Genomic DNA, 27,758 nt, shown 5'->3' with positions numbered 1-27,758 from the left:
CTATCGGTGAGAGTTTGGATGTAGAGGTTGAAACTAAAGTCAATGCTCAGTTCTTGTTGTTTTGTGAACATTGAAAGTTCATAGTTCATAAGTTCTAGGAACAGAATTAGGCCATTCGGCCCATCAAATCTACTCTGCCATTCAAGCACAGCTGATCTCTTTCCCTCTCAACTCCATTCTCCTGCCTTCTCCCCATAACCCCTGACACCCGAACAAATCAAGAATCTTTTAATCTCCGCCTTAAAATTATCCATTGACGGCCTCCACAGCCTTCTATGGCAATGAATTCCATAGATTCACCACCCTCTGGTAGAAGGGTGGGTTCACATGGTTACATGGGTGGGTTCACATGGTCACCAAATCCACCCAAAACTTCATCCTCAACATTGATGGTCTCCCAGTATCCACCTCACCTCACATCCGGAATCTTGGAATCATCCTTGATCAAACCCTCTCCTTCGACAAACACATCAAACACATCACAAAGACAGCCTTCTTCCACCTCAAAAACATTGCCCGTCTCCGTCCATCCCTCTCCTCCACAGCTGCAGAAACCCTCATCCACGCCTTCATCACCTCCCGTCTGGACTACTGCAACAGCCTCCTCTATGGCGCACCCTCAAAAATCATCAATAAACTTCAATACATTCAAAACTCCGCTGCCCGTCTACTCACACACACCTCGATCCGTGACCATATCACCCCCGTCCTTTATAAACTCCACTGGCTCCCCATCCCCCAGAGAATCCAGTACAAAATCCTCCTCATAACCTACAAAGCCCTCCATAACCTGGCCCCATCCTACCTGACCGACCTCCTCCACAGGCACACTCCCACCTGCACCCTCCGCTCTGCCGCTGCCAATCTCCTATCCCCCCACATCCGGACTAAACTCAGATCCTGGGGGGACAGGGCTTTCTCCATCGCTGCTCCCACCCTATGGAACTCACTACCCCAAACCGTTAGAGACTCCCCCACACTCACCACATTCAAAACATCGCTGAAGTCTCACCTGTTCAGTACTGCCTTCAACCACTGAAGGTCACCTCACCTACTGTCTCCTTTCTCTGTTCATTTATTTATTTACTTATTTATCTATTTATTAATTTCCCTATGTTCTCAAAATCTCTGTAAAGCGTCTTTGAGTATATGAAAAGCGCTATATAAATAAAATATTATTATTATTATTATTACATGATGTATCTTTGAGGACCAAGTGAAACATGGAAGATCTTTGGACACAATGCCTTTTGTTCTCATTTGAGTTCCTTCCAATTCTGCTCTCTTGTGCTGTTCAGTTTGCCTGTTGTATATCGAAACTACAACAATGTCAGCAGATTTAAGGCACGCAGCTTGAATACATCAGAATTACTTCTGAGGGGAACCACTGGAGTGTATATTTTTGATGTGAGCAGCACTGCCCACTGAATGTAAAACACAATGCTGTCTGCAATATGCAGAGATGCGGAGTTATTTCTCCATCGGTGATAGATTTAATACAATATTAAGGAAATTAAATTAAGTCAGAGGTTGATATTGTGGCTGTCATCTGTGTGTGACTCTGCCATTCCTGATATGTGCTCCTAACACAAAAGGCTTTACATTGAAGCTATTTATTTGGTGAAGTGTTGTGATGAAAGGATGATTTCTTCCAAATCCCTGGATGTGGAGCATTAATCTCAAACAATGAAACTGAACCGCTGCATTTAAATTCTCTGCAGGGTATAGTTTTTTTTGGTTTTGTTTGGTGTAGAGATACAGCATGATAACAGGCCCTTCGGCCCACCGAGTCCACGCCGACCATCGATCATCCGTTCATGCTAGTTCCATGTTATCCCACTTTCTCATCCACTCCCTACACACATCCACTCCCTACACACTAGGGGATATTTACAGAGTGCCAAATAACCAACAAACCCGCATGTCTTTGGGATGTGGGAGGATCTGGCACTGTGAGGCAGCAGCTCTACTAGCTGTGCCACCCCTGTGCTTAGTTGTAATAAGTGTTATTAAAAATTATCTTGAAACAGTGACAGGGCAAACCACATCGACATCTTCAACTAAATTGGTCATCAGCTGTAAATGGTGCAATCTGTGATTAGCGAGGCTGGGTTTCACAAACGCATCAATTGATGTTTCTGACCTGACGTTCTTAATCAGGGAACAGACTGCTCTGTAGAATTATACACGTTGATCCTTTATTCTACAAAAGAAATCGCCAGCTTGGATAAGGACTTGCTGCACATTTTAACAACGTCCTTGAAAGGATTTGAAGGTATGAGGGAGGAATTAATTAAGATTTAAATTCGATGTGCTTTTGCAATCGATGATTAGAAAATCGTGGTAAAGAAATTGTCTTCAATGACCAAATACTCTGATGATTCTCGACACATCTATTGACTGGAATTCAGTGTTCAAATTGAACTGAATTTGAGAAACACTTGGGCAGGTACATGGATTGAAAAGGTTTCGGAGGGATATGGGCCAAATACGGGCGAATGGACTAGCATAGATGGAGCATCCTGGTCGGCATGGACGAGTTGGGCCGAAGGGCCTGTTTTCGTGCTGTGCGACTCTATGACACTAACTGCTTTCATTTCTTTCCCAGACGTTTGAAGCAAGACCGGAGGGTGGAGTATCAGCAAAATTGAACTTAATTCTGCGTAAATTCACCAAGCCTTTGCAGCCCAGAGTTGGACGGATAAACCACAGAAGCAAACAGCTGTCCCACCCCTTCAGCCGGGACAAGATGCATTTGTAAGTTGTGTGTTCCACATGTGCTTTCTTGTGGAATGTGCATCACCTTAGTAACGTTTGGTGGCCGTGCATGCCTGTTAAAGGATGGAGGCGTCCTTGAAAGATCTTTGCAATGGCCGCATTATGGAATTCGTCATTGAAATACACCCACAGAGTGTAGGATTAGAGGTTCAGCTGGCAATGGGAAACAGAGCACAGGATAGTGTGGTACAGGGGGTCGGGGCGCTCCATACCAGACGCACAAAGAACTAACGATTCTTCCGTCATTTGCAGGTACAATGTAACGAACAAGGAAACTTTTTTTGACAACGCAACACGAAGCCGAATAGTAAGTGGGACTCGAGTTCCTTGCGATGAGAGGCCCAGAGGTCCCTTCCATCTCACGCTTAGTTTGGACAAAGATCCCCAGTATGTCTGTGGTGTACCATTGCACTAAGGGTTTAGCAGATTTCCCATCTGTTTTCCAGCAAGCGGGATGCATCCCAATTTCTACTTTTGGTCTGTGATGCTTTGGTGTAAGCCTCAGAAGATGGAAATGTCATGGAGTCATGCAGCGCAAAAACAGGGCCTTTGGCCTAACACATCCATGTCCACCACTGTGCCTACCTGAGCAAGTTCCATTTGCCTGTGTTTTTCCCACAAATCCCTCTCAACCTTTCCTATCCACTTACCTGTCCAAACATCTACTCACTGCTGTAATTGTATCAGCCTCCACAGCTTCACCTGGCAGCTTGATCCATATACCCACCACCCTATAACCATGAAACGATCATTTCCAATGAGCAGGGTGGTAAATCAGCCCCACATTTACCAAGTCCGCGCCGACCAGCCATCCCCACACACCAACTCTTTCCGACACACACTAGTGACAATTGACAATTTCACCAAGCCAATTAGTCTACAAACCTGTATGTCTTTGGAGAGTGGGAGGAAACCGGTGCACCTGGAGAAAACCCACGCAGGTCACTGTGATAACGTACAAACTCTGTACAGTCTTGTGTTGGCCAAGCAGGGGAAATTACCACTGAGATCATTCTTTCTCATTGCTGCCAATTCCTCATCTCCTGGACTCCTAACAATGCTTCTGTTGACCTAGTGTTCAATGATATTTTATTTGAGATGGTTAGGGAAAATTATTTTAGTTGATAAATACATGCTATTACAAACTATGTATCGATTCAATATGATTAAAATGAGTATTTTAGACCAAAGTCGTACGTCGATCCCCAATGCTGCTTCCTCAAGCCTCAGTCTTGTCCATCACCCCACAACTAAGCATCAGGCCCAACTACCATTGTTTTCAAAAGCTGCAGTATCCCAAAATCTCCACAAAAAGCAAATATCTGCTTCCCTTTCAAACTTCAAGCAGCACCGGGCTTCACTTCAGTCGACTTTGAAAGCAAAGTCTACATGGTGATGCAAGATTTGAAACTTGCACTGGTTTTGCTTTTACATACCATTCCGTGTGTTTCTTTAACATTTAATTGAGAGATACAGCATGGCAACAGGCCATTTGGCCCATCGAGTCCACACAGATGATTGATCACAATAGTCAATAGTCAATAGTCGTTTATTTGTTACATACACATAAATGTGTAGTGAAATGAAACATTACCCACAGTTAAACAATAAGACCAATAAGAATAATCAATAAAAATGCAATAACACATACAATCACAACTAACACCAAACAAAAAGAAACATCCATCACAGTGAGTCTCCTCCAGTCCCTCCTCACTGTGATGGAAGGCCACAATGTCTTTTTCTCTTCCCTGCCGTCTTCTCCCGCGGTCAGGCTGTTGGAGTTGCCACGTCGGGGCGGTCGGGGCTCCCGATATTGAAGCCGCCGCTGGGCGGTGAAAGGTCCACGGCCTATTTCAGGCCGCGCCGGACGGTGAAAGGTCCGCGGCGGGCCGACCCAAGCCCCGCGATTCGGGGCGGGCGAACACGCTGCCTCTGCCGCTGCCGGAGCTCCCGATGTCGGCCCCCATCCAGGGGCCTGCGGGCTTCCGACGTCCACGCGGCCCGCGCCGGAGCCTCCGGAGACGAATCGCAGCCGCTCCCGTAGCATCCGCAGGCAGCCAGCACCGCAGGTGGTGAGTCCGGGCAGCGGGCTCTGCGAACCAGAGCCCCAGGTGGTCAACCTGTTCACATTGGTTTTATGTTATTACACTTTCTCATCCACTCCTTGCACATGGGGGGCGATTCACAGAAGGGCCAATTAACCTACAGACCTGCACGTCTTTGGGATGTTGGTGGAAACCGGAGCACCCGGAGGAAGCCCACGATGTCACAGGGAGAACGTGCAAACTCCACACAAACAGCACCCGAGGTCAGGATTGAACCTGGGTCTCTGCGCTGTGAGGCAGCAGCTTTACCCGCTGCGCCACTATGCCGCCCTAAACCGAATGGTGCAATATATTATGGGCTTAGTTGCCATGGAACACAAGTAGCCTGACATTAATATTTTCTGGTGTTGATGTCGATGGAACTTTAGTCTAGATTGCTGACTTTAGTTTTTAATTTCCATACAGGTTTATGAAATTTTAAAACGAACTTCATGTGCAAAAGCTCCATATAACACGGGTAAGGAGCTTCCATCCCTGAGAGCACTTTTCGGGGTGATCCTTAAATAATTCTGAAAGTAGATATAGATATTTATGGGCCATTTTGGATGTTGGTCAGTTGGTTCAGATATTGATCGATTGGAACATTAAAAATAATAGGGAGAAACAAGTAGAAGCAGAGATGCCCATTCATCTGTGGCCTTTGTTCAACCATCTGAATATCAAACCCTCCTCCCACCTGTAACAATCTATATCCTACCATGCTTTGTCCTGCCCCTCCTCTCCTCCAGCTTTCACCTCCCCCATACTACAATCAGTCTTCAGAAGACCCAAAGCATCAGCTATCCATGTTCTCCAGAGATGCTGCCTGACCCGCTGAGTTACTCCACCATTTTTTAGTTTTGTCAGCGATACAGTGTGGAATCAAGCCCATTGCCCACCGATTACAACCCTCGGCCCACATACACTTGTCCTATCCTGCACATTAGGGGCAAATTACAGAAGCCAATTAACCTACAAACCTGCATATCTTTGGTATGTGGGAGGAAACCAGAGGACCCGGAGAAAACCAATGCAGTCACAGGGAGAACGTCCAAACTCCGTAAGGGCACCACCCGAGGTGAGCATCGAACCCACGTCTCTGGCGCTGTGAGGCAGCAGGTCTACCGTTGCACTCTGTGTCTGTTTTTAATGAAGATAAAATGCTGGAAACACTCAGCTCAATCTCACGCTGAGATTGTGGGAAGAAAAACAACGTTAACATTTCGGGTAATTTTCAATTAATTTTTCTTTGATTTCCAGTATCTGCAGATATTTTGATTTTTCAATTGTGATAACATTTTTGTTGGCAGTGGGTTTATGAAAGATGTTGAGAAAAAGTACTTCTGCACACTTAGTTGATTCCCAATGGGCCAACGTGTAACAACAGCCTGAGTAAACTCCATTAAGATTGATATCTAGAGTGTGAGCCAGGATCCTATCAATGACGATAGCTACTCTGTCCATATATCTGAAAGGAGGCAGACAGACTGGTCGTCAGCTCAGCAGATTTAGTCTCACAAGAGTCGAGAGAGAATCAAGAGTTTTTAATTGTCATTGTACTGACAGCTGAACAATAAAATTCTTACTTGCAGCAGCATAATAGGCCTGTAAAAACAATGCCTGTAGGTAATTTATACAGTAATTTTAAAAAAAATCAATAAATGAATAACCCCAGTACTAATGCAAAAGAGGCCCACGTCCTTCGTGCAAAGTTCATAGTTCATAGTTCATAGTTAATAGTTCATAGTTCATAGTTGAAGTTAGTGTTGTGCAGTGTTCAAGAGCTTGATGGTTGTTGGGAAGAGGCTGTTCTTGAACCTGGTGGTCACGGTTTTTAGTCTCCTGTACTTTCTTCCCAATGGTAAGAGTGAAATGGGAGTGTGGCCAGGGTGGCGTGGGTCTCTGATGAAGCCGGCTCCCTTCCTGCATTATTCCTTTTAGTTTAGTTTAGTTTAGAGATCCAGTGCAGAACCAGGCCCTTCTGCCCCACGAGTCCGCGCTGACCAGCGATCCCCGTACACCAACGATATCCTGCACACAAGAGAGACAATTTACTCTTATACCAAGCCAATTAACCTACGTCTTTAGAGTGTGGGAGGAAACCAAAGATCTCGGAGAAAACCCACGCAGGTCGCGGGGAGAACGTACAAACTTCTGTACAGACAATCACCCATAATGAGGATCGAACCCGGTTCCCTGGCGCTGTAAGGCGGCAACTCTACCGCTGCACCATCATGCCACCCTGCTCTTCCTTACAAGCAATGTTTAAAAACCTGGACCTTGGCTCAGATTCCATCCATGGGACCTAACTTCTAAATGACGTGAACTAAACAGGAAGAGTCCCAGAAAATATGATTTGGATGTGTTTCTTTGTGGATCCAGGAAGACCTTAGAGCATCCTCCATTAGTTGTGCTTCCTCTGTCTGAAGCGTCCCACCCTCCCAGAGCCCTGTCCCAGGCCTGGAGAATCAGAGTGTCTTCCCCTGGTCCAGCCAACACTTTCTAACTGGAGAACCCAGCACATAGAACATCACGGGGTAGATAGACACAAAGTGCTGGAGTAATCAGTGGGTCAGGCAGCATCCCTGGACGAAAAGGATGGGTGACATTTTGGGTCGGGACCCTTATTCAGCCTTCTTCAAAATCTTTTAAATGCCACTATCATATCTCCCTCAACCAGCACCCCAGGCACACACCAGCACTCTGTGTAAAAACCTGCCCCCCCCCCCACACACACACCTCCTTTAAACTTTCCCTGACTCACATTTAAGCTATGCCCTTTTATCTTTGACATTTCCACTCTGGGGAAAAAGGTTCTGACTTTCTATCCTATCTATGTCCGTCATCATTTTACATGATTCTATCAGGTCCCCCCTGAACTTTTGATTTTCCAGACAAAACCATCCAAGTTTTTCCAACCTCTCCTTATAGGTAATACTCTCTGATCCCGGGAGCATTCTGCACACATTTAAAAGCCTCTACATCCTGTATTGGGATGACTGGAAATGCATGCAATACTCCAAATGCGGCCAGACCAATTGCCTGTAAAGCTGCATCATGACTTCCTGACTCTTATGCTCAATGTCCTGACTGATGAGGGCTAGTACACCATGAGCTTTCTTTCCCGCTCTATCTACTTGCATTGGCATTTGGCCTAAACATTCTGTCACATCACGCAGAGTGGTGATGTTGGAGGGGAGGCCAGTTGGGTTCAGATCCCTGGGGTGTGGCAGGTGGACATGGTCTGGGTAGAGGAAGCAGATTGTGGGTGGGAGATGGTGGGAGTGGGTCAGCACCAGGGGAAGGGGGAAGATCGAAAGGAAGGGCAATATCAGGGAATAGGAATGCTGGCTGCAGACTATGACAATGGTTTGTTGACTTGAAGCTACTTATCAGCTGGTTCACTTGCCATACATGTGGAGGAGATACAGTGAGATTATACTGGAATTATTGGCCGATGTGTGATAGAATTTCACGATGTAAATTTGTCTTTCAGGTATAACAACTTTAATAGCAAATGGTGTCTACGAATCTGCCTATCCCCTTCATGATGTAAGTTTAGTTTAGTTTAGTTAAGAGATACAGCGCGGAAACAGGCCTTTTGGCCCACTGAGTCCGCGCCGACCAACGATCCCTGCATAGTCACACTGCCCTACAAAACAAGGGACATTTTACAAATATTACACCAAGCCAACTAGCCTACAAACCTGTATGTCTTTGGAGTGTGGCCATTCGGCCCTTCGAGCCAGTGCCGCCATTCAATATGATCATGGCTGATCATTCAAAATCAGTACCCTGTTCCTGCTTTCTCGCCATATCCATAGAAACATAAGAAATGGGTGCAGGAGGAGGCCATTTGGCCCTTCGAGCCCTTCGAACCCTTGATTTCATTAGCCCCAAGAGCTATATCTAACTCTCTCTGGAATACATCTTCATCGTATGCATAATACATTGATGTGGAACTCACTGCTAATTGTGGAACACGCTACCACTGGTAGTGGAAGAAGCAGAGCATTGAGGATTTTAAGGGGAGGCTTGATAAATGTATATGGAGGACAGGATGATTCTCATTGAGTTTGATGGAAAAGGATGGGAGTGGGTTTGTGTGAAGCACAGAGGCCGGGGTGGACTAAGTGGGGAGATTTCTCATCCACTCCCTACACACTCGGGGCAATTTACTGAGGACCAATTAAGTGGGGAGATTGTCCTTGGTCTGACGACACAATTCCCTGTACACTGTTTGTTTTCTCCAGGGTGATTATGAAGGCACTGATCCAGAGGAGAATGAACGCAGGGTAAGGCATTCATCGACACTTTTCCATTGTAAGTGTTTAGAAAAATGCAGTTGGAAAGGAATTGACGATAGTTGTAACTTGAGCAGCAATTTATTCGGAGATTAGGGCCTGAAGGAGGGTCCCGACCCGAAACGTCACCCATTCCTTCTCTCCAGAGATGCTGCCTGTCCCGCTGAGTTACTCCAGCATCTTGTGTCTATCTTCAGACATTAGAGATACGGCACGAAAACAGGCCCTTCGGCCCACTGAGTCCACGCTGACCATCGACCACCCGTTCACACTCATTCTATGTTATCCTACTTTCTCATTCACTCCCTACCAGCTAGGGGCCAATTACCCTACACACCCGCACGTCTTTGGGATGTGGGAGGAAACTTGAGCACCCGGAGGAAACCCACATGGTCACAGGGAGAACGAGCAAACTCCGCACAGACAGCACCCGTGGTCAGATTTGGACCTGGGTCTATGGCGCTGTGAGGCCGCAGCTCTACCCGCTGCGCCACTGTGCTTCTGGCTGGCTACCACGGACTCAAAGCAGTGACCCGCCAAAACTTGATACCATTGACTTCATTCTGGTTGAGCCATTGTATTTTTGACTTCAGATAACACAGTATCAGTAAAGGTACTAAGATGCCCGCCTTATAGAATATTAATTCTGTCCTTTGACATTGCAGCTGCTGTACCAGGAATGGGCGCGATATGGCGTGTTTTATAAGTACCAGCCAATTGAACTGATAAGGTAGTTTCTGACATGTTCTTTTGAGGTTGCTGAAGTGTGATTTTTAACTGTGAAGATTGTCTTGGGTGGTCCCTTGGGATTGAGGATGACGTCCACTCTAGTTTTGTGGAGCCGTCCGTGGATGATGTGGGAATCGCAGCTGTTCCATGGAAGGGCAGGAGATGGTTGACGGGGCAGATGGGCAGAGCGACCAAACTGGGAAACAATACTCTCAGTGTGGCCTTACGCACTTCCTAAATCAGCATGTAAGGGGCGGCACAGTGGTGCAGCGATAGAGTTGCAGCCTTACAGCGCCAGAGACCTGGGTTCAATCCTGGTGCTGGATGTGCAAACAGAGTTTGCACATTCTTCCTGTGACCGCGTGGGGTTTTTCCGTGTGCTCCAGTTTCCTCCCACACTCCAAAGACTTGCAGGTATGTAGGTTAATTGGCTTCTGTAGAGATTGTAAATTGTCCCTCGTGTGAAGGATAGTGCTGGTGTATCGCTGGCCAGCATGGACTCGGTGGGCCAAAGGGCCTGTTTCCACGCTGTATCTCTAAAATCTAAAGTCCCAAAACTTTATTGTCAGAGGGTGGATTGGTGGAAGAACAGCCATTATATATGGACTTCCTCAACCTCTCCAAAGCCTTTCACTTCTTTAATCAGGAAGGAACGTGGGGCCCCCCTCCACAAATTAGCTATAGGCAGAGGTTAGACAGGCTTGGACTTTACTCCTTGGAGCACAGGAAGCTGAGGGTTGATCTTATAGAGCAGAATAAGATCATCCGGGGAATATATGGGATGAATACAGAGTCTGTTATCCAGAGTAGGGGAATCAAGAAATGGGTGACATAGGTTTAAGATGAGGAGGGGGGGGGGGGGGGGGGGATTTAATAGGAACCTGAGGGGTGAGAGAGGGTGGTGGGTATATGGAATGAGCTGCCAGAGGAGGTAGTTGATGCAAGTACTATTTAACAACATTTAAAGGTCATTTGGACAGATTTGTTGTTAGGAAGGATTGAGAGGGATATGGGCGCAACATAGGCAGGTGGGACTAGTGTAGATTGGGCATTTTAGCCAGCATGGACGAGTTGGGCTGAAGGGCCTGTTTCCATGCCTTATGACTATAAGTCTGACTCGACACATGAAGCAATGAATTGTAAGGCCTTCTGTGTGTAATGTTACTCCTCTCAGGAGTATTTGAATTTATAATTATTAAATGTTTGAGAAACAAACAGAGTTATGATTTGTGATGTGTTTAGGTATTGTGAGATTGATGTTTGTTTCATGTACTTAAGTTAGCCAATTAAACTCAGATAATGATGCAGTGAATTTTTGATGGATAAATTCTCCAATTAATTCACTAATGGATTATTCACTGGTGGATAAATTCCCTGATCAATTAAGTAATCACTTAATCGTTTAATCGATTGATTGGTTGCTTAAGTAATGAGTTAGCGTGCTCATTAAGGGGCCAGTCTCTCAGACAGACGATGTAAGGGTGCTACACTCTTTGGGGGTTCACTGATCGGCATGCCCTTTGAGCACAATTTCCTGCAGGAAATGGGAACATTTTAGCTTTAGTTTAGTTTCGAGATACAGTGTGGAAACAGGCCCTTCAGTCCACCAAGTCTGCACTGACCAACAATCACCCGTATACTAGTTCTGTTCTACGCACTCGGGATCATTTACAGAAGTCAATCAACCGACAAGCCTGCACGTCTTTGGGATGTGGGAGGAAACCAGAGCACCCTGAGAAAAACCACAAGGTCACAGAGAGAATGTGCAAACTCTGTAAAGACAGCACTCCTCATCAGGATCAAACCTGGGTCCCTGGCACAATGTGGCAGCTGTTTTGTCTTACTTTTGACTAATTTGATTTTTAATCTATGTCTTTCACAGGAAGTATTTTGGTGAGAAGATTGGCTTGTACTTTGCATGGTTGGGACTCTACACAGAGCTGCTGATGCCAGCATCACTGGTTGGGATCATAGTATTTTTGTATGGGTGTATTACAATAAACAATGACATACCAAGGTAAGATTTCATCCTGAACTAATGCGAGTCAGTGGTATATACCTAATCCTTTATGGAGTACAAACCAGAAAGTTTAATTCTACAAAAGTATTGTTGTTGCTAATATTACTTTTATTAAGGTGCTATTGTCCCACATGTTGAATCAATGGTTTCTGACACGCATCATATATTGTCAGGTAGGGTAACGTGGAAGTGACTGCACAGACTAAGCCATTTAACCCAACAAGTCAGATTATTATCTGAATGGTGTCAAGTTAGGAAGAGGGGATGTTCAACGAGATCTGGGTGTCCTAGTGCATCAGTCACTGAAAGGAAGCATGTGGGTACAGCAGGCAGTGAAGAAAGCCAATGGAATGTTGGCCTTCATAACAAGAGGAGTTGAGTATAGGAGCAAAGAGGTCCTTCTACAGTTGTACCGGGCCCTGGTGAGACCGCACCTGGAGTACTGTGTGCAGTTTTGGTCTCCAAATTTGAGGAAGGATATTCTTGCTATTGAGGGCGTGCAGCGTAGGTTCACTAGGTTAATTCCCGGAATGGCGGGACTGTCGTATGTTGAAAGGCTGGAGCAATTAGGCTTGTATACACTGGAATTTAGAAGGATGAGGGGGGATCTTATTGAAACATATAAGATAATTAGGGGATTGGACACATTAGAGGCAGGAAACATGTTCCCAATGTTGGGGGAGTCCAGAACAAGGGGCCACAGTTTAAGAATAAGGGGTAGGCCATTTAGAACAGAGATGAGGAAGAACTTTTTCAGTCAGAGAGTGGTGAAGGTGTGGAATTCTCTGCCTCAGAAGGCAGTGGAGGCCAGTTCGTTGGATGCTTTCAAGAGAGAGCTGGATAGAGCTCTTAAGGATAGCGGAGTGAGAGGGTATGGGGAGAAGGCAGGAACGGGGTACTGATTGAGAGTGATCAGCCATGATCGCATTGAATGGCGGTGCTGGCTCAAAGGGCTGAATGGCCTACTCCTGCACCTATTGTCTATTGTCTATTGTCTAAGTCTGTGCAGCCACCTTTGCTCAACACTAGTCCAATAACAACATTCAAAACACATTTTAATAGGTACATTAACAGTTTTGCTTCAGAGATACAACATGGAAAAGGGCCATTCGGCCCACCATCCATGCCGACCATTGATCATGCTTGTTCTATGTTTAGTTCAGAGAAACAGTGCAGAAACAGGCCCTTCGGCCCACCAAGTCCACGCTGACTAGCGATCCCCGCACATTAACACTATCCTACCCATGCTAGGGACAATTTATATTTATGGAAAGCCAATTAACCTACAAACCTGTACGTCTTTGGAGTGTGGGAAGAAACCGAAGATTTTGGAGAAAACCCGCGCGGTCACGGGGAGAACGTACAAATTCCATAGAGACAGCACCCGTAGTCTGGATTGAAGCCGGGTCTCTGGTGCAGAAAGCTCCGTAAGGCGGCAACTCTACCGCTGCGCCACCGTGCGGCCCTTATCCAACTTTCTCATCCACTCCCTTACACCCTCGAGGTGATTTACAGAGGCCAATTAGCCTACAAATCCCCACGTCTTTGGGATGTGGGAGGAAACTGGTGAACCCGGAGGAACACCATGCGGTCACAAGGCGAACGTACAAACTCCATGCAAACAGCACCCAAGGTCAGGATCAAACCCATGACCCTGGCACTGTGAAGCAGTAGCTCTATCAACTGTGCTGCCATTGTTGGAAAGATTTAGAGGAATACGGGCCAAATGCACTAGTTTAGATGGGGTACCTTGGTTGCATGGATGTTTTGGCCTGAAGGGCCTGTTTCTGTGCTGTGTGACTCCCACCATACTTTACTTCATGCCATCAGCGTGCACCCTTCATTTCTCATTCACTAACGTGTCAAGCCTCCCCTTCAAAGCATCCATTTGCCTCTACAATCCACCTGGTAAAAGTTCCACACGTTCACTGTAGAGCATGGTTGGAAGCTCTTCACAATCGTCAGTAACAAATGGCAGCTTGTACTGATTGCAAGTGAATTTGATGGCTGCCCTTCGTCAACCATTGCTCAGACTTTAGAAGGCCCAAGGGTGGCATAGTGGCACAGTGGTAGAGTTGCTGCCTTACAGCGCCAGAGACCAGGGTTCAATCCTGACTGTGGGTGCTGTCTGTACAGAGTTTGTACATTCTCCCGGTGACCATGTGGGTTTCCTCCGGGTGCTCTGGTTTCCTCCCACATCCAAAGACGTACAGGTTTGTGGGTTAGTTAGCTTCTATCGATGTTCCCTAGTGAGTGGGATAATGCTAGTGTTTAATGCCTGCTTGCACAGTAGGCACAATCCCTGTGTCAGGTGTGTAAGGAATAACATCATTAACCAGGGTCCATTGAGGAGCTCTGCAGGAGAAATTAGGCTAAATTATTATTTGCCACCCTGGGACTCCGGCGTTGGAACGAAGCCAACTGAGGCTAGTCCCGTATTTACCATTGGATTTCTAGCTTTTCTCCCAACATCCCGCGTGACACCATTCCTCCACCCACTAACCCATGGGTGAAGTGAATATCCCATGGGTGAAGTGAATCTCATTCAGATCACCCGCATGATCCCATTCTCAAACCTCGTTCAATCCATACTCTTTCCCCACCCCATTCCCCACAGGTGGTACTCATTCACCATGCAAGCATACATGGTCTTCTCAATCACTTCCATGGCCTTGGGTACAGGTGTGAGAACTATTGGGGGTTCATATGGACATACTAAAAGAAGGTAATTCAGTATCAATATTATCTACAGGCAGATAAGAGTTGGTCTTGGCATTGTGTTGGGCATAGACATTGTACGGCCAAGAGCCTGCTCTTGTGCTGTACTGTTCTATGATAAGAGTTGGTCTTGGCATCCATCATGTTGGGCATGGACTGTGCGGCCAAGCCAGGGCCTGCTCTTGTGCTGTACTGTTCCATGTTCTAAAACAAACTCCCTCCATTTTGATGTGGAAACAAGGAACTGCAGATGCTGGTTTACAAACAAAAAGACCCAAAGTGCTGGAGTAACAGATTGGGTTAGGTAGCATATCTGGAGCACAAAGTGCTGGAGTAACTCCAGAGATGCCGCCAGACCCATTGAGTTACTCCAGCACTTTGTGTCTTTTTTCCCCCAGCAAAAAATAAATTAAATGTTGATAATTTGCCTCGGAGATCGTTAACTTGCGTGGAAACAAGATGCCATTGGCCACGCTCAGAGTGTCAAGGTCCTTTCTGTTTTCTCGTTGCTTCAGTGCGGAGATGTGTGATGAGCAGAATAACTTCACCATGTGCCCACTCTGTGACAAGTCGTGCGATTACTGGCATCTCAGCACTGCATGTGCCACAGCACAGGCCAGCCACCTGTTCGACAACCCCGCCACCATCTTATTTTCCATCTTCATGGCACTCTGGGGTAAGAGAAGTTTGTTCTGCTGTCAAGTTTTACTACTGGAATAATTATCTGGCGAATGACAGTTTGGTTGGGTTTAGCCATTGCACCCCGGTATTGCCATTGGTTTATCATTGTCGCGTGCACCGAGATACAGTGAAGAAACTTTTGTTTGCATGCTATCCAGCCAAATCAATCACACTGTACATGAGTACAATCTATGTAGAAACAAGGAACTGTAGATGCTGGCTCCTTCTGCTGGTCTAGCTTTCTTCTCCCCTCTTACAATCAGTCTGAAGAAAGGTCTTGACCTGAAACATCAACTATCCATGATCTCCAGACCTGCTGAGTTACTCCAGCTCCTTGGCTCCTTTTAGGAATACAATCTAGCCACACACAAGTACAACAGGTAGTTCAAAGAGAAAAATACCAGAGTGCAGGATATAGTGTAATGGCATTGTAATGCCACAGTTACTGAGGAAACAGTCCAATGCCCACAATGAGCTTGGTTGGGGAATTGGGACAAAATCCTAGCTTATGAATGGGCTGTTGAGTCGTCTGATAACAGCGGGGAAGAAGCTGTTCCTAAGTAGTGCAGAGAACAGTTGCTGGGCTGTTTCTTCACTCGCACAAGAAAGATGAAGCAGATTGAAATGATACTCTCGAGTTTGGAAGGATCAGACGTGATTTGTGACGCATTTGAGTTTGAGAGGTCCTGACAAGTTGCGAATGTTTCCACTGGTAGATGTTTTTGGAGTTTGGAGCAGTGCCTCGGGGTAGGGGAATTCCCATTAAAGAATAAAATGTGAAGAAACTTTTCTCAGAGTTTGTTAATCTCTAGCGTAACGACCTGTGGCCATCAAATATACCAGAGTCTGAGTGCGATGGTTTTCTGAACTAGAAGAAAGTCCAATGTCCAGTCTGATGAAGGTTCCTGACCCAAAGTGTTGCCCGTCCATTCCCTCCACAGATGCTGCCTGACCTGTTGAGTCTCTTCAGCATTCTGTGTTATGCTCAAGATTTCAGCATCTGCAGTTCCTTGTGCCTCTGAAAGTCCAATTTTTTAAGATTAAGGAAAGTTGAGTTTTTTCTTAACTTTAGGAAAAGTAAAGTTTTTTAAAAACTTTAATTTAGTAAGAATTATTTCATAACAGATCAGATTTGGAGGACTCGAGGGATTACTTCAGCTGTCCTGCATTTTTGTGTTCATTAGTGGAATGATCTTGGGCGTGTTGATGTTTTAGCTGACCCAGTAAAATGGCACCATCCAGGCTTCTTGACACCGCTATAACCCATCGCATCTCATGAGGGGCATTGGCCAAGAAATAACTCAAGCGTAGACTTTTTGCTCACAGTACGTTCAATAACAGGTTGGTTTTGCCTGCATCATCCATCCCAACAAGTATTGACCCCCTTTGCAGTTCCACTCGTAGACATTATTGTACCTCAGTGCAATGCATTCTCTGGACATTGATGGCCACAAGCCATATGTAAGTTTAGTTTAGTTTAGTTTAGGTTATTGTCACGTGAACTGAGGTACAGTGAAAAGTTTGTTGCTGCGTGCTAACAAGGCTGCGGAAAGACAACACCTGATTACAACGGAGCCACCCACATCTACCGATACATGATAAAGGGAATAAAGTTTAGTTTAAGATAAAGTCCGATTAAAGATAGTCAGAGGTTTCCAATGAGGTAGATGGTAACTAAGGAGTGCTCTCCAGCTGTTGATAGTATGGTTCAGGTTCAGGTAACTTGAGCTCTGTACTCTAATGTGGCTGCAGCAACTCTACATTAGATGCCAGAGGGTCATGCCATGCATGAGGGTTTAGTACAGCTTGATGTTAATTGTCACAGCCTGGACAGTAACTGTCGGTGGACCTACATACCTGTACTGGAGCCCAAGCAAGTTTCATCCAACTAAAGGGAAGATCAGGAGAATTTTACAATGATCGGACCAAGTGATAGTCCAGATGGCAAGGTTGAAATGGATCGCGTCATGTGGTCACCATGACCTGCGCTCAGTCTTTGTGAAACAGCTGGTACTTGTTTGGACCTTGTACGTGTGCTGATGGAAAAATAGCCTTGAGGATGAGGGATCCAAATCTCGGCTTCCTAAAGACAGATAAGTATCTTTGTTAGTTAATTTTACACTTGGAAAAACAACTTAAGGAAACGTTTCAGATCAAACATTCCATTGGGTTAGTCATAGACTTGTTTCGTGGCAAGTAGTTTACATTCCCCCTGTGGTGTTATTCTATTAGGGTGAAGTGATCTGCTTTGCATTTAGGATTTGAATGGACAGCTGATGAACTCATTGCCAAACAGACAACTATTTCAGTTTATCTTTAGGGACATGTTTTCTTTGCAAAATGTACTAAAAAGCAATCTGTCTTTTATTGTCGTGGAATGCATCTTCACTCCAGGTGGCTAAAGGTTTGCCAGCTGAGGGGATTAGATGCACAGCTGCAACCCAATGCATGCATTCATCCCAAAACTCTCTTTGGATTCGTGTCCTGCCTTCTTGGAGAGACAGTGGGTGGCGCTGGCCTAGAGATCGCCAATCCAGACTCACGCCATTCCCCACCACAAGACGATTTAAACCACAGCACAAAGTGCTGGAGGAACTCAATGGGTTCGGCAGCATGTATGTAGGGAACGGACAGATGACGTTTCGGGTCGGGACCCTTCTTCAGACGGATTTTAATGTCCCATAACATTTGTGGCACTGCAGATTGTTTGATCCCCATATCCCATTCACCACCATGATAAAGACTCTCTTGTTCTGTAATATAAAGATTCTTCCCCTACAAAGTACTTCTTATTTTACATTTTGTAATTTCCACAACCAGCCTGCGTGCAACACTACAAGTAGTTAATGAGTGGTTTGGAAGTCTGGAAAATGTCAAGTGAGACACAAAGTGCTGGAGTAACTCAACGGGTCTTTTTCAGACAGATTGTAGAAGAAGAGTCCCGAACCAAAACGTCACCTATCCATGTTCTCCAGAGATGCTGCCTGACCTGCTCAGTTACTCCAGCACTTTGTACCTTTACTTGTCAACCAGCCTCTGCAGTTCCTTGTGCCTAATTATCAAATCAGCACAGATCTGTTAATTGAATGTAGGTGCATCATAACAAAATTACGTGAGTGAGATTATTGATTATTCATTTACACTTTGGAATGAATGTGCTGAGGCAACATACTTTCTTAGAAATTAATATAATGTTATTGTGCAGCAACCCCAAATTCACAAATATGGAGTTGCTACATAATAAATGATTTTTACAGTGATGCAAAGAGTTTCCAATGATCAAAGCTTGGGAATTTCAAACCCACCATGGACACTTCAGACGGTCAGCTGTTAAAATGATGGGACAAATTAAGATAAAGGTATAAGAAGTAGAAATAGGAGGAGGTCATACTGGTACTAGCACTTAATGTGCCATTGAGTAAATTGGTGAACTCTAATCTCAGCACCACTTTCATGTATCATCCACATATCCCTGGGTTCTCTTAATATATTGATCTTGGAATATCAAAAACATAGGTTTAAGGTGAGAGGAAGGAATTTTAAAGGGGATTCAAGGGGTAAGTTTTTTTAAATTCGGAGTGCTTGATATTGGTAACTTCAGTTCAGTGTAGTTTATACTTTGTCAGTTCAGCTCAGTTTCTGTTCAACTTGCTGTCAGAGATGTGGTGATGTCAGATGCAATCGCTGGATTATAAATGACATCAAAGACATTTGACTGAAAGAAAGAACACATACTAACAGTGGAGGGAGAGAGCAAACTAGTTCTGCCTTTGTAGGCGTGAACCTGTCCGTAAACATCGGACATTTTAATTTATTGACCTTACAGTAGCTCGTTCGTATGTACAGGTGCCCATCGGAAGAGCATTCATAGCTGAAGGTTATTGTGATGTTTTTTACATCAAGCAAATGCAATATTCCTTGGAGATGGTTCTGTCAGGAACAAAACATTCTGCATTACGAGTTCAGTTCACCAGCTAATAGACTCTGGCGACCATTATACTGTACCAATCGGCCTTATGAGAAGATTAGTTCATGCAAATTGTACCCATGGGCAAATAGGCAATAGACAATGACCTCATAATGATCTTGAAAGGTACTCTGAGAAAGGAGCACATCTTTACCTGGAGCCACTGCCCATGGAGCCATCCTTGGTCGTCTCGCCCTGTGGGTCTGGAGATTCAGAGGATTTTAACCATTAGCCTTAAAGCGGGGATGCATCAGGCCTGCACTGTGAAACACTGCTTGTCAATTCACGTTTTCCCTGCCTGTCCAAGACACTGTCATGGTGATCACCAGTCCCGGCTCAAGGCATTCCCGATTTCCAAAAGTTGATGTAGATTACTGGAAAACTTAGGCATAGTTTTGATTGCCTCTATGTTTGACTTGCATAAGAAGAAATTGTTGGTTGTGAAGGAAAAACCCTGATCTCTTTCCGTCTTGACTTTGATATTGTATGTAATACATGGAACATAGAACAGTACAGCATAGGATCAGGCCCTTCAGCCCACAATGCCCGTGCTGAACACAATGCCAAGTTAAACTAATCTCCTCTGCCCACATGCGATTCATATCCCTCCACTCCCAGCCTAACCAAAAGCCTCCTAGATGCCACTATTGTATCTGCCTCCAGCACCACTCCAGGCAGAACGTTCCAGGCACCCACCACCCTCTGTGTACCAAATATATGTATCTGCTCCACACACTCTATTTCTATTTCTCTACTTCTCTCTAATCAGGAGATGCAAGGAACTGCAGATGCTGGTACTACTTAAACAGAGTTTTCTGCAACAGTATATAATGTTTGTAAAAGCCCTGCCAGCTTAAAGTAGAAAGTTGTAAAAAGTTTCGTGCTGTTTCACAGAACTCTGATTAGATATAATGGCACTAACATTAAAGTCAGTTTTTTTTAAATGGGAATATGCGATGGGTTCTTCATTGCGGTCTGTAATCACTGGCATCCAGCGGTTAATTAGCTGCAGCAAAGATTACCAAGCAACTCCATGAACGGTGAGATCTCAGCTGTGATATTTGTGGCTGGTGCTCAAACTCGTGATTCCTTGGGAGTTTGCCGCTACATTGAAAGGACAAGATTTTAGATCAAGCCTTATACTTCATATTCAGTGAAGTGGGATTCTGGTGCAGTGACAATCCTGTAAGATAACTCAGTCATAACTTTCCAAGCAGTGAGTTGCCAAAAGCAGAAACTGAAACTCAGCGGCACAGTGGGGCAACAGTAAAGCTGCTGCCTCACAGCGCCAGAGACACTGGTTCGGTCCTGGCTTCTGGTGCTGATGTGTGGAGTTTGTACGTTCTCCCTGTGACTGTGTGGGTTTTTAGCCGGGTGCTCCGGTTTCCTCCCACAGCCCCAAAGACGTGTGGGTTTGTAGGTTAATTGTCTCTCTGTAAGTTGCCTCTAGTGTGTAAGGGAGTGGATGAGAAAGTGGGATAACATGCAATCTAGTGTGAACGGGTGATCGATGGTCAGCATGGACTCAATAGGCCGAAGGGTCTGTTTCTACGCTGTATCTCTGACCCAAAACAAAACTAGGCTGAAGTGATTGTGCATCCCACTCGTTACAGAAGTGATGGTTGAGAAAGAAATGAGCAAAGACAGCACTGAATACTTTCTGTTAACATCCTCCATTACTACCTCTCTCTTCACAGCGACCTTGTTCCTCGAATGCTGGAAGCGAACGCAGATGAGATTGTGCTACCAGTGGGATTTAACTGGTCTGGAAGAGGAAGAAGTGAGCTAAACATTGGTTTTCTTTTGACTTTGAATCTGTATCTCGAGTTTAAGACCATTCGCAATCCTTCCAATAGCCTTTGTCAGAGAGGAGTAAGACAAAGATGGTGCAATGGTGGAGAAAGACAAGAAATCTGGAGTTGCTAGAAATCTGAAATCAAAACAGAAAGGTCTCTGCAGGTCAGGCATCATCTGCAGAGAGAATACCTGATGACAGGTCTTCGAGTCATGGAGTCATACAACATGGAAGAGGGCCCTTCATCCCAACTGCTCTGTGCTGATCAAGATGCCCCATCTAATCTGGTCTCATTCATCTGCTAAACCTTTCCCATTTGGGTCCCTGTCCGTGTCTTTTGAATGTTGCTATAGTACCTCCCTCAACCCACTTCAGGTAGTCCCTGCTTCCCCTCTCTATCCCCTCCCCCTTCCCAGTTCTCCCACTAGTCTTCCTGTCTCCGACTACATCCTATCCTTGACCCGCCCCCTCCCCTGGGACATCAGTCTGAAGAAGGGTCTCGACCCGAAACGTCACCCACTCCTCTCCTGAGATGCTGCCTGACCCGCTGAGTTACTCCAGCATTTTGTGTCTACCTTCGATTTAAACCAGCATCTGCAGTTTTTATTTCCTACTCCCTCAACTACTACCTCCTGGCAACTCATTCCATACGCCCACCACCCTCTGAGTGAAAAGGTTGCACCTCAGGTTCCCGTTAAATCATTCCCCACTCGTCTTAAACCTCTGGTTCCTGATTTCCCAATCCTGGGGAATATACTCTTATCAAGTCTCCCCACAGCCTCCAATGGTCCAGTGAAAACAATCCAAGTCTATCCAACCTCCCACTGCAGAGGTAAACCTCATCTGCACCTTCCCCAAAGTTTCCATATCTGTTCTGTAACTGGGTGACCAGAACTGCACCCAATACTCCAAACGCAGCCTAACCAAAGTCCTATAGAGCTGCAACATGACTTCCTGACTCGTGTCTTCATTGCCTGAAGCACTGAGTATAAGCATACCCTATGCCTTTTTTTATCAGTGATCAATGTCTCTGAATCTTTCATCTTTATTTTTTTTCCCCCAGTTATCTTTAATCTTCTGTTCCCTGCTATTTAGAAAATCACTCTCCCATTTATTTAACAAATGGGCATAATGGAATATACTATTTCTTGATCACTACTTCCTCAGTTTGGTTTACACCCTCTGATATTTATTTTTACTTAGGCTAGCGATGCCTTGGAATCTAAACACATTCTGAATGTATTTATTTCCTCTCCTAACATGATCAAGAAGTTGCCTTCACTATGTTGGCCTCTTTTCCCATCATGTTTTCCCTGTATGTAATCTATTGGATTATACATATCACAAACTTGCCAAATTCTCATAAGTTCCAGAATTTCCTCCATCAACCGTCATCTTTAAATCAAACGCTCATTTGGAACGGTGGGCGGGCTGAACTGTGAATAGTTGATTAATGCCAATAGCTTCCTGGGGAAAGAACTTCTCAAGTTCTCTTTAAATAAATGCCTGTTTGCACTCCCCAGTCCCTGTCTAATGCGCTTGCCCTTCTCTGACTGAGGCCCACACTCAATAGATGTGGGTGTGTTGACAATGGCCGAAGTAGCTTGGATTCACCCACCGCCCCTCAGTGTCAAAGGATGCGACCTTGACCATGACCTTGTCACACCTTCCTGGTGCCACCAGTAAACTCCAAACTGTTTGCATTAATGTAACGGGGAGCTAATAATTCTTATCCACAACTGTATTTATACATGGTGTTCGGATGCAATCAGTTGTGTCACTCTCCATCTATAACTTGAAAAGCAAGAAGAAGATTAGCAAATTTGGAGATAACACCAAAGTGGGTGGCACTGTAGATAGTGAAGATTGCTATCAAATATTGCAGTAGGATCTTGATCAGTTGGGTGGGGTGGGCTGAGGAATGGTTGATAGAATTTAATGGAGAAATGTGAGGTATTGCAATTTGGGAAGTTTGACATGAGCAGGACCTACACAAAGAATGGAAGGGCTCTGGGGAGTGTTGTAGAGCAGAGGGATCTAGGAGTGCAGGTACATAGTTCCTTGAAAGTGGCATCACAGGTAGATCGGATGGTCAAAAAGGCTTAAGGCACATTGGCCTTCACTAGTCAGAGTATTGAGTATATAAGTTGGGAAGTCATGTTACAGTTGCAGAAGACATTGTTGAGGCCACATTTGGAGTATTGTGTTCAGTTTTGGTCACCATGTTAATAGGAAAGATGTTATCAATCTGGAAAGGGTGCAGAAAAGATTTATGAGGATGTTGCCAGCACTCGAGGACCTTAGTTATAGGGAGTATAGATTGAGTAGGCTAGGACTTTATTCCTTGGAGCACAGGAGAATGAGGGGTGATCTTATAGAACTGCACAAAATCATGAGAGGAATAGATCCGGTAAATGTACGAGAGTCTTTTGCCCAGAGTAGGGGAATTGAAAAATAGAGGACATAGGTTAAGGTGTAGGGGAAAGATTGAATAGGAACCTGAGGGGTAACTTTTTAACACAAAAGGTGGTGGATGTATGGAATGAGCTGCCGGAGGAGATAGTTGAGGCAGGTACTATCGCAACATTTTAAAAAAACGTTTAGATAGATACATGGCTAGGGTAGGTTTAAAGGGATATGGGTCAAATGCAGGAAGGTGGGACTAGTGCAGATGGGACATGTTGGTCGGCGTGGTCAAGTTGGGCTGAAGGGCCTATTTCCATGCTGTCTGACTCTATACATCTATGACTCTAGGTCTTGATCTGGTCTCCTGCCCTCCATGGCCCTGTGTGTTCCCATGGCCACACTTTACTTTGACAACTCCATCAAACTCATTGACTTCCAGCCCTGGAATCTAAGCCCATTCCATTCCACGATTTAAAAATAGATTGAAGACATTTTAGACTTTAAACGAGAAACAAACCGGAATCCTCTCACCTCTCCTGTCCTCCTTTGTGTCGAATGATGTAACTTTATCGGCCCAATTTCCTGCAGACATTAGCCTCCCAACATGAGTACAAATTTATCCTTCATATGCGTTTGAAGCAAGTGTGAACCGGTTAAAATGTTCAGTACAAGTATTTCAAAAATCTGAATAACTGAATAGAGCTTTAAGTCTATTTACTTCCAAAGATCTGAGCTTCAATCCATCCAGACTAATGGAATAGCTCAGTCAGATGAAAGCATTCTTCTGCACAATAAGTTATTATCCAGTTCCTAATGGTTATGGCTTCTCGTCACACTGCGACTCACAGTTCAGAACTGAACTGACAGGACACTGACAGTCTTATGTAAGCTGCTGTGTGGAAAATAAAAGGAAATGTTTGGGAGGAACTGCAGATGCTGGTTTAAACTAAAGATGGGGAGAAGACGATGGAGAAAAGGATTTGGTGATGTTTCGGGTCGAGAAATCTGAAGAAAGATCTCGACCTGAAACATCACCAATTCCTTTCCTCCAGAGATGCTGTCAGACCCACTGGGTTACTCCAGCTTTTTGTGCCTGTCTGCAAAATAAATGGTAGTCGTGGTGAGCCAGTTAGGGTAGGATATTCGATGGAAAAGAACAGGAGAAACATTATTTTTAAAGCGGAGATTGATAAGTCATTGATTGATAAGGACGTCAAAGGTTCGGGGAGAAGGCAGGAGAATGGGGTTGAGCGAGAAGGACAGATCAACCATGATCAAATGGTGGAGTAGACTCGATGAGCTGAATGGCCTAATTCTGCTCCTATGACTTCTGGTCTTATTGGCATGTGTTTGATGGTGCTTAGAACGGAGATGAGGAAAAACGTTTTTTAGAACGGAGATGAGGAAAAACCTTTTCAGTCAGAGAGTTGTAAATCTCTGGAATTCTCTGCCTCAGAAGGCAGTGGAGGCAAATTTTCTGAATTCATTCAAGAGAGAGCTAGATAGAGCTCTTAAGGATAGCGGAGTCAGGGGGTATGGGGAGAAGGCAGGAACGGGGTACTGATTGAGAATGATCAGCCATGATCACATTGAATGGTGGTGCTGGCTTGAAGGGCCGAATGGCCTATTGTCTATTGTCTATAACTGAGGCATTAACCTTATTCACTGAATTATTGTAGCTGGGGTTTGCACTGAGGTAACAACATAGAAGTAGCATTAAATGGAGTACAAGACAAATAAAACTCTGATGGAAGTCACCTTGTGTTCCTGATGTTTGCACCTTGTTTTGCTGTGCGCTAGATCTCGAGGCAGTGACACAAGCTGATTAACGACAGAGTAGAGGTAATAATATGCGAGGACAGTGCTATTCTTTATGACGTTACGCGCCAGTACTACGTACCAATAACTCTACAATTCCACCGGTAACCCTAAAAAGTTTAAAAAGTAGATTTTCAAAGGCTTGGGATTTTTTTATATTGCAAAAGGATTACGAAAGTTTAAAAAAAAAAATGTTATTAATTAAATTAGGAGGTCAGGCCCTTAAACAGCTTAAGCAGCTTATAGAATGACAATCTGCTGCAGACACCAACAGGGAACAAAATGCTTACCTTTATGTCTACAAAATAAGCCCTATGTATGACACTGTTCACAGATCCATGAACTACACCAAACTGAATCACTGTTGTTCATGATTTATGTATGCAACTTTTGTAGCCAGCAATCTTATTGATTCTAATGCCACTAAAATCAAGAGAGAGTTATATATAGGTCGTAGGGCTAATGGAATCAATGGATATGGGGAGAAAGCAGGAATGGGGTACTGATTTTGGATGATCAGCCATGATCATATTGAATGGTGGTGCTGGCTCAAAGGGTCGAATGGCTTACCCCTGCACCTATTTTCTATGTAAAATCATACTCATTGCTAGAAATATTTTGTTTTTAACAAAGTGTTTTATTTTAATTTGTTTCCTTTCTCTTTTGTTGTCAATTATGCATCAAGGAACGCATGAAGGTTTGAGACTGTTTGAATGCAGACATTTCCTTCCTTATTTATTCCAGCACACCATTTTTCACTGCTAGTAACGTTCAGCAGAATCTGACTGCAGTAATTTCCAAATGAATGTATCCTTTGTGTTGTGTTACCCAGAACTGTACACATGACACCAAATGTGGTCTGACCAGACCTTCACTTAGCATAGAACTTGCTCCCCTTCATAAACTTACCCCCTCAATATAAATGTTAAAATTCCATCCCGGTCTTTTGCTTACTATTTTGAATTTGGCTGAACACATTTACATGATTTTGTGCACACGGACTCCTCAATGTCTCTGCACCTCCTCTTTTACCATTAACTCTTTACTATTTTGCAATAACACGTTGTTTTTCAAGAAGCTCTCCGTTAATCTTGAGTCCTGGATTTACGTGATAAAATCCATCTGTTGTAAATTTGCCCATTAATTTTAGTTTAATGAGAGTCTCTGTTCCTGTCAGTGCTAACTACAACATCACCATTGTGTCAGTGGCAAACTTGATTAGATAATCTATGTCATTCAACAAAAGATGTAAATATTTTAAGGCACAGCACATGTTGTAAGATTACAATATAGGCCTCCTTTCTGTTTGAGTGCATGTACATTGCCACCAATCTGTAATCTAATGCCTGATCTTTAAATCATTTGCCTTCAGTTTAATAGTGTTCACTCTTATAAGGCATAGTGAATGCCCTGGGACACCATCCGATGTGCATGCACAGATATTCCCTTTTCCATCATGTGGGTAACTTCCACAAGCATTTCTGTGTTTGGCAGACATGACCCATATGTACAAATCCATGTTTCTCCCCTCTGGTAAGATCAAATCTCTCCTAGTGCTCAAATCCTTTGTTGTTAATTTTGGGCTAGCAATCCATGTTGAGTTGAGGAATGGAACATGCACATTTCCGACGTAAATTGGTGCTTTGTTAGGATTCTAGAAAGTTATTATGACTGAGCTACCAGCAATTTCCTACTTAAATTCCTAGTGAACAAACCATCAATTCCTTTGGGCCATTTTCCTCAAACTGGCTCACGTTAACATTAATTTTGCCCAAACTTTAATGCTTGCCCCCGCACATAGACAGTATTTTCCAACTCACTGTTGCCTATGGCAGCGTATAATATTTCATAAGTTGCGTTTTGTTGAATTGCCCCTGACCAGTTTTGCATTATTTTAGGAGCACCCAAGACCGGAATATGAAACTAAACTTCTGCAGAAGAAGCTTTTAAAAGAAAAAAAGGATCTAAATGTAAGTTTTGTGATTATGTTTTCGCTGCAAAAGCAGCTTGTCCAAAATCCAGTCAACAAGTCTTTGGGGGTTGCATGTTTTGGGAAAATGTCGGCTGGAATACTTTGCTTGGGAGAAGTGCTTGTGCAGAGAGGCTTTTTAGAGTGTGCAGTGAGTGAGAGGGCAAACTGCACATCGCAGGCATGCTGCTTGTAATTTTCTCTGGTGAATGCTATGAGGAAAAACTTGGCCCTACTGTAGGAACAGGTCTTTGCAGGACACCTGCATCATGATTTCCTATCAAGCCCAACTACTCCCCACCTTCTGCATATCCACCTCTGACAGCATGACCCCAGGTTGGGAGAGTGGGCAAAGAAGTGATGGATGGAATACAGCGTAGCTATGTGTGCAACCATGCACTTTGGCAGTAGGAATAAAGGCATAGACCATTTTCTAAATGAGGAGAGGATTCAGAAATCTGAGATGCAAAGGGACTTTGAGGTGCT

General features: G+C 44.5%; 1 protein-coding gene across 1 annotated transcript in view; it reads left to right on the top strand.

The window, feature by feature from the left end:
* LOC144605114 (anoctamin-2-like) overlaps positions 1 to 27,758 on the top strand; it is a 91,417-nt gene that overhangs the window by 23,214 nt on the left and 40,445 nt on the right. Inside the window, exons 3-13 of the mRNA XM_078420176.1 lie at positions 2,609 to 2,757; positions 3,031 to 3,085; positions 5,292 to 5,343; positions 8,362 to 8,417; positions 9,119 to 9,160; positions 9,835 to 9,899; positions 11,781 to 11,915; positions 15,152 to 15,312; positions 20,982 to 21,064; positions 25,989 to 26,000; positions 27,202 to 27,273. Coding sequence (XP_078276302.1) covers positions 2,609 to 2,757; positions 3,031 to 3,085; positions 5,292 to 5,343; positions 8,362 to 8,417; positions 9,119 to 9,160; positions 9,835 to 9,899; positions 11,781 to 11,915; positions 15,152 to 15,312; positions 20,982 to 21,064; positions 25,989 to 26,000; positions 27,202 to 27,273 — 882 coding nt within the window. The remainder of the gene's footprint in view (positions 1 to 2,608; positions 2,758 to 3,030; positions 3,086 to 5,291; positions 5,344 to 8,361; positions 8,418 to 9,118; positions 9,161 to 9,834; positions 9,900 to 11,780; positions 11,916 to 15,151; positions 15,313 to 20,981; positions 21,065 to 25,988; positions 26,001 to 27,201; positions 27,274 to 27,758) is intronic.

Source organism: Rhinoraja longicauda, chromosome 23 (genome assembly GCF_053455715.1).
Source record: "Rhinoraja longicauda isolate Sanriku21f chromosome 23, sRhiLon1.1, whole genome shotgun sequence".
NCBI classification, from domain to species: Eukaryota; Metazoa; Chordata; class Chondrichthyes; order Rajiformes; family Arhynchobatidae; genus Rhinoraja; species Rhinoraja longicauda.
Note: the sequence above shows the minus strand (reverse complement) of the source record. Positions and strands in the feature narration are given on the sequence as shown.